Source organism: Electrona antarctica (genome assembly GCF_951216825.1).
Source record: "Electrona antarctica genome assembly, chromosome: 22".
Taxonomy (NCBI): Eukaryota; Metazoa; Chordata; class Actinopteri; order Myctophiformes; family Myctophidae; genus Electrona; species Electrona antarctica.
The window spans coordinates 684,211-690,696 of record NC_136805.1 but is presented as its reverse complement, the minus strand read 5'-3'; the positions used below and the strand labels follow the sequence as shown (position 1 = coordinate 690,696).

Genomic DNA, 6,486 nt, shown 5'->3' with positions numbered 1-6,486 from the left:
AACACAATTATTGCATGGAAAGTTACCCGTAGGTAATTCTGACATAAAGTGTGACGGAGGAACATAACAGTCTGCTCTCACTACAGAGTCTCTTACATTCTTAGCACGTGGGAAGTTCCTGCTCCCCGAACTATGCTAATTTATTCATGGGGAAATTCGAGACGGATTTTATTTACAACAACAACCCCTTTAATCTGTGGTTAAAATGCTGGTTTAGGTACATTGATGATGTGTTTTTTATTTTTTCTGGTACAGTAGAACAGTTGGGGGAGTTCAAGGACTATGTCAATACTAGAATGGCTTCGATAGCCTTTACTTTGGAGTACAGTAGAGAATCTGTGTCATTTTTGGATGTGTTAATACAAAGAGAGGGAGAGAACCTATCTACTTGTGTTTATAGAAAACAAACTGACAGAAACAATTATTTACATTTCTCAAGTTATCATCCTTCAGGATCAAAAAGGAGTTTACCTTACAGTCAATTACTCAGAATAAAAATAATCTGTAGTTCTAACAGTTCCTTTGAGAGACAGGCGAAAGACTTTAAAACCAAAGGTTATAGTGATAATGGGTTTAAAACCAAAGGTTATAGTGATAATGTGCTGAATACTAACTTGGAGAGAGCTAGAAAAAAGGAGAGAACTAGCTTGCTGACTCCCAAACCTGCCTTGACTCATGGGGAACACATCTGTCACTTTGACAAGTAAGCTCCGCCCTCAGATCTTCCGCCATTTTGAGCAGTTTGAAAAAAGCTTATATCCGATTTTCTGCCTGGACTTTTGAGCAATTTGCGTGAAACGTCCTACACACAATCTATGGACCATTATCTGAAATCCCGGTTGAAGACATGAAACATGAACATCGAACACACTGTAGAAAGGGATAATGACATGCCCAAAATGAGGACACACATACTTGTTACCAAAACACTGAATGATGTTACTGTTTACAATGAAACAACTGACTGTGTCCAGATAGCTCAGTTGGTTGAGCTCTCGCCTTCAGACCACAAGGTTGTGTGTTCAAATCCGGGTACCGACAACTCAGCCCATGATTCCTATTTGTGCATATTGTTTTTATTGCGTATTGTCTTCTTGCTTGGTCCCGCCTTATCGCTGCTTGCAGCTATATTTTCTCTTTCTTTTTGCTTTTATTGATAGATGTATAATAATATTAGGTAAGAAGGTAGACAGGAGACGGGGAGAGAGCGATGTGGTGGGAAGAAGGGTCCAGTGAGGCTATCCAACGTTGAAGCACTGGGCCCTAGTGGTAAGAGGAGGGACTGCAGGCGGACCCGTGGAAGTATGATTGGGAAACCCCGTGCAGCATCTGGGCTTTAACGTTGAGCGCGTTTGCACTTCCGCATTTTGGGCACCAAATGTTGGTGCCCAAATCGAAAAAAAGGTGGAAGTAGACGGTTCTTCCGGGTGCTTCAAAACGCCACGGAGCAACTTCCACTGACATGAATAGCTGGGGGGGCGGAGCCTCGCGCCAGATCAGTCTCTATCCTTTTAATACTCTATGGGTGGGAAGAAACACAACAAAGGTCATCGGGATCGGGACTCGAACCCGCGACACGTTAGCAGCCAGGGGGCCTGGACCGCTAGGCTGGCCCAGGCCACTTTTACTTTCTCTACTCACTTGCTGTCACTCTGGTAAACAGAGTAAACAGAGCTGTGTTATATTAGCACTTTGGGTGATACTATCTTGTGAAACTATAAAAAATATTGTGCCTTTTCTGTCAGATAGTTATACAATATACATCCATATAGGAGACGTTAGCTTTATACTTTTGATAAACAGTGTACACACAATGGTTTGTATTCCTTAAGGTGCTTGTATTCCATTTGACATCCTTCTCCTGTCTCTCTCTCTGTCTCTCTCTCTCTCTCTCTCTCTCTCCCAGGCAGTAGGGTGCAGTAGCATGGCGGTCACCACCAGGGGTCATCCTCCTCCTCCCTCCTCTCCAGCAGCAGCAGCAGCAGGCCCCGCCTCCTCCTCCTCATCCAGCCGGCTCCTCCCCCTGCCCCTCCTCCTCCTCCTCCTGCTATTGGCTGCCCCCCCGCTGTGGTCCCGCCCCCTGCTGCTGCAGCCGTCCGTCAACGTGGCGGTGGTGTTCAGCGGCGCCGGCTACCAGGGCGAGGTCAAAGGTCGCCTGAGCGCCGAGAACTTTGCCGACCTGCCTGTGACGGTCAGTGATTGGTTATTTAACTTTACATTTTTTAATTTAACCCATTTTGACCTGAGGCCGATTCTTTAAAAAATAAATCTTCTAAATCCTAAAAGTTTTCTGAAAAAGCCTGTGTTTCTAATTCTATGTGAGTGATGCTCAACCTTTTTCATGTCAAGGAATGAATGAAAATATGTTGTTCCAGGGACCCCCCCCAGAAGCAAAGATTTGAGTTAACTGCTCCTGGCGAAACGTTCCGTCAGAAGGAATCCAACCAGCAACTGCTTCTGGTGTAATGTTCTGTCTGATAAGCTTTATTATTGATATCAAACCAGATCGCTGATTTCTTTTTTTGGATTATTTTTTTGGCTTGGCCTTTCCTTCTTTAGCGATCCTAGACCGGATTGTGCAACCGCGCTCCCGTCCACCTCCCATTAAAACTAACTGACTAAAAAGCTGAATAACTCTAAATCTACGGAGCTCTCCATGGTTTGGATAAAACGTGCGATGTTCGAAGGTCTTTGCTGATTATCGGGTGGTCTAGATGGAAACATTGGCGCTTTCTAGAGCAAGGATGGCTTCATTTTAGCTCGCTAGCATTGGCGCTATTTATTTACTATTTAGCATTAAAGATGGACGCCCAAACAGGATGTGAGTCCAGCGTGTGCAACATTGAAACCAGCTCGGCAGTCTGCGGTTGGCCCTGCGTCCAGCAGGTGGCAGTATATGGGCTAAAAATGTTGGCTCTGAAAGAATATACGGTATATTCAAAGATTTGCGCCACATTTTCACGATAAAAAAGAAATAGCAGACCTACAGGCTCGTATCGCGGCACTCTGTATGAATATTTTACCCTGAAATGTAGTGTACAGAGAATATATTGTGTTTTGTGTAGTTTAACCATTGGCCATCCATTTTCTGTTGACAAGGTTTGAACATAGATGGGGGGGGGGGGGGGGGCTGTGGGGAAATGTATGTGAGCAATAGTTCCAAGAATGTTCCACTTCCAGGAAGTGAGGCGCCAGGAAGCTATAAAGGTACAGGAAGTGAGGCGCCAGGAAGCTATAAAGGTACAGGAAGCTCTGATCATGAGTAAAATATAAATGCTTCTGTCATACAGCGACGGAAGTTCTATCTTGAGTAAGATATAAAGCGGAAGTGGAGCCCCCTCCCCACTTCCATTTCGTCTTTCCAGTCGCGCACATTTATCCAAATATAAATCATCTAAGTGTACAGCTTGCTGCTTAGCAAAAAATGGAAATAAAAAAAGAAAGCTCTAAAGATATTAAGCTGTGTTTCCTGGACTGGTTGCAGGTGAACCCGGTGACCGTGCTGGTCAGTCTGGAGCAACGGAAGCTCTGATCATGAGTAAAATATAAATTCTCCCGTCATACAGTCTGGAGCAACGGAAGCTCTGATCATGAGTAAAATATAAATGTTTCCGTCATACAGTCTGGAGCAACGGAAGCTCTGATCATGAGTAAAATATAAATGCTTCCGTCATACAGTCTGGAGCAACGTTAGCTCTGATCATGAGTCAAATATAAATGCTTCCGTCATACAGTCTGGAGCGACGGAAGCTCTGATCATGAGTCAAATATAAATGCTTCCGTCATACAGTCTGGAGCGACGGAAGCTCTGATCATGAGTAAAATATAAATGCTTCCGTCATACAGTCTGGAGCAACGGAAGCTCTGATCATGAGTAAAATATAAATGCTTCCGTCATACAGTCTGGAGCAACGGAAGCTCTGATCATGAGTAAAATATAAATGTTTCCGTCATACAGTCTGGAGCAACGGAAGCTCTGATCATGAGTAAAATATAAATGCTTCCGTCATACAGTCTGGAGCAACGTTAGCTCTGATCATGAGTCAAATATAAATGCTTCCGTCATACAGTCTGGAGCGACGGAAGCTCTGATCATGAGTCAAATATAAATGCTTCCGTCATACAGTCTGGAGCGACGGAAGCTCTGATCATGAGTAAAATATAAATGCTTCCGTCATACAGTCTGGAGCAACGGAAGCTCTGATCATGAGTAAAATATAAATGCTTCCGTCATACAGTCTGGAGCAACGGAAGCTCTGATCATGAGTAAAATATAAATGCTTCCGTCATACAGTCTGGAGCAACGGAAGCTCTGATCATGAGTAAAATATAAATGCTTCTGTCATTCAGTCTGGAGCAACGGAAGCTCTGATCATGAGTAAACTATAAATGCTTCCGTCATACGGTCTGGAGCAACGGAAGCTCTGATCATGAGTAAAATATAAATGCTTCTGTCATTCACTCTGGAGCAACGGAAGCTCTGATCATTAGTAAAATATAAATGCTTCCGTCATACGGTCTGGAGCAACGGAAGCTCTGATCATGAGTAAAATATAAATGCTTCTGTCATACAGTCTGGAGCAACGGAAGCTCTGATCATGAGTAAAATATAAATGCTTCTGTCATACAGCGACGGAAGTTCTATCTTGAGTAAGATATAAAGCGGAAGTGGAGCCCCCTCCCCACTTCCATTTCGTCTTTCCAGTCGCGCACATTTATCCAAATATAAATCATCTAAGTGTACAGCTTGCTGCTTAGCAAAAAATGGAAATAAAAAAAGAAAGCTCTAAAGATATTAAGCTGTGTTTCCTGGACTGGTTGCAGGTGAACCCGGTGACCGTGCTGGTCAACGACACCAACCCTCGAGACCTTCTGACCAGACTGTGTGACACCATGTCTACTGAGAGGCTGCACGGGGTGGTGTTCGATACACACACACAGGTACACGCACGCACACACACACACACACACACACACACACACACACACACACACACACAGGTACACGCACGCACGCACGCACGCACGAACATGACCCATGGTTTGTGTCTGAATCGGGGGTTCCACCACCGAAACGTAACGAGGAACAGATGGAGCAGGAAGCAGCCGACACGCATCGTAGGCAATGCATTGGGCCTCAGTTTCCCAAAAGCCCTTGCAAGCCAGTGATTGGTCGATTTCTGGTTACGTCATCCTCTTCACAATGTCAGAGGGGAAACCTTTTATGCCTTAAAAGTTATACAAAAAAACATCAAATTGACCATATGAGACAAAAGACGGGTTTAGTGTGTTCCGCAAGGAAACTGTTAACCAGACTTGTTGTTTCTCCTCCAGGCAGCAGAGGTGGCTCAGATCCTGGACTTCCTGTCCACCCAGACCGGGCTGCCCATCGTGGGAGTGAGTGGAGGCTCTGCCGTGGTCATCCCTCACAAGGTACCGTTCACCGTACTGATGCTTCACTCTCTGTCTTGAGACTGGGCGTGGCTTTACTGTGGTACCGTTCACCGTACTGATGCTTCACTCTCTGTGTGACTGAGTGTGGCTTCATGTGGTCATCTCTGTGTGACTGAGTGTGGCTTCATGTGGTCATCTCTGTGTTACTGAGTGCAGCTTTACTGTGGTCATCTCTGTCTCACTGAGTGTAGCTTTACTGTGGTCATCTCTGTCTCACTGAGTGCAGCTTTACTGTGGTCATCTCTGTGTTACTGAGTGTAGCTTTACTGTGGTCATCTCTGACTCACTGAGTGTAGCTTTACTGTGGTCATCTCTGTGTGACTGAGTGTAGCTTTACTGTGGTCATCTCTGTGTGACTGAGTGTAGCTTTACTGTGGTCATCTCTGACTCACTGAGTGTAGCTTTACTGTGGTCATCTCTGTCGGGCATCTGGTTGGGATGCCTCTCGGGCGTCTCCCTAGGGAGGTCCTCGAGGCACGTCGGTCCCACTGGGAGGAGACCCCTGGGCAGACCAAGGCGCAGTTGGAGGAAACACATCGACTCACTGGCCTTGGAACGTCTCGGGATCCCCCAGGAGGAAGTCACTAATGTTGCTCTGGAGGAGAGGGAAGTCTGGAGCTCTCTGGTGGAGCTGGTTGCCCCCCGCGACCCGACTACGGATAAGCGTTTGAAGATGGATGATGGATCCCTGTCTGAACTGTAGTGTAGCTTTACTGTGGTCATCTCTGACTCACTGAGTGTAGCTTTACTGTGGTCATCTCTGACTGAGTGTAGCTTTACTGTGGTCATCCAAGGTACCAATGCTTTAATCTCTGCCTCACATTGTCTGTGCGTCGTCTCTGTCAGAACAGTAGCCGTGATCAACTGCACAGAATGCAGCCGACTGAGATCTTGGTCGGTCAGTTAGACGCGTCTACCGAGAGCATTCAATGCTCTGATGAGACCTGATTCTGTCCCTTTCAACGCGTTGATGGCATTCGACACGGGTGAACCAGCTGTACCCAAAGACGTGGTGTTGTGGAGAGAGTTGAA

The 6,486-nt window shown here is 45.8% G+C and overlaps 1 protein-coding gene across 1 annotated transcript in view; it reads left to right on the top strand.

Moving 5' to 3' along the window:
* Positions 1-1,924: 1,924 nt before the first annotated feature.
* The window catches only part of LOC306915937 (glutamate receptor ionotropic, NMDA 2C-like), a gene marked incomplete at its 5' end in the record, with an annotated part of 162,874 nt that continues 158,312 nt past the window's right edge, over positions 1,925-6,486 (top strand). Inside the window, 3 exons of the mRNA XM_079493608.1 lie at positions 1,925-2,191; positions 4,825-4,941; positions 5,335-5,433. Coding sequence (XP_079349734.1) covers positions 1,925-2,191; positions 4,825-4,941; positions 5,335-5,433 — 483 coding nt within the window. The remainder of the gene's footprint in view (positions 2,192-4,824; positions 4,942-5,334; positions 5,434-6,486) is intronic.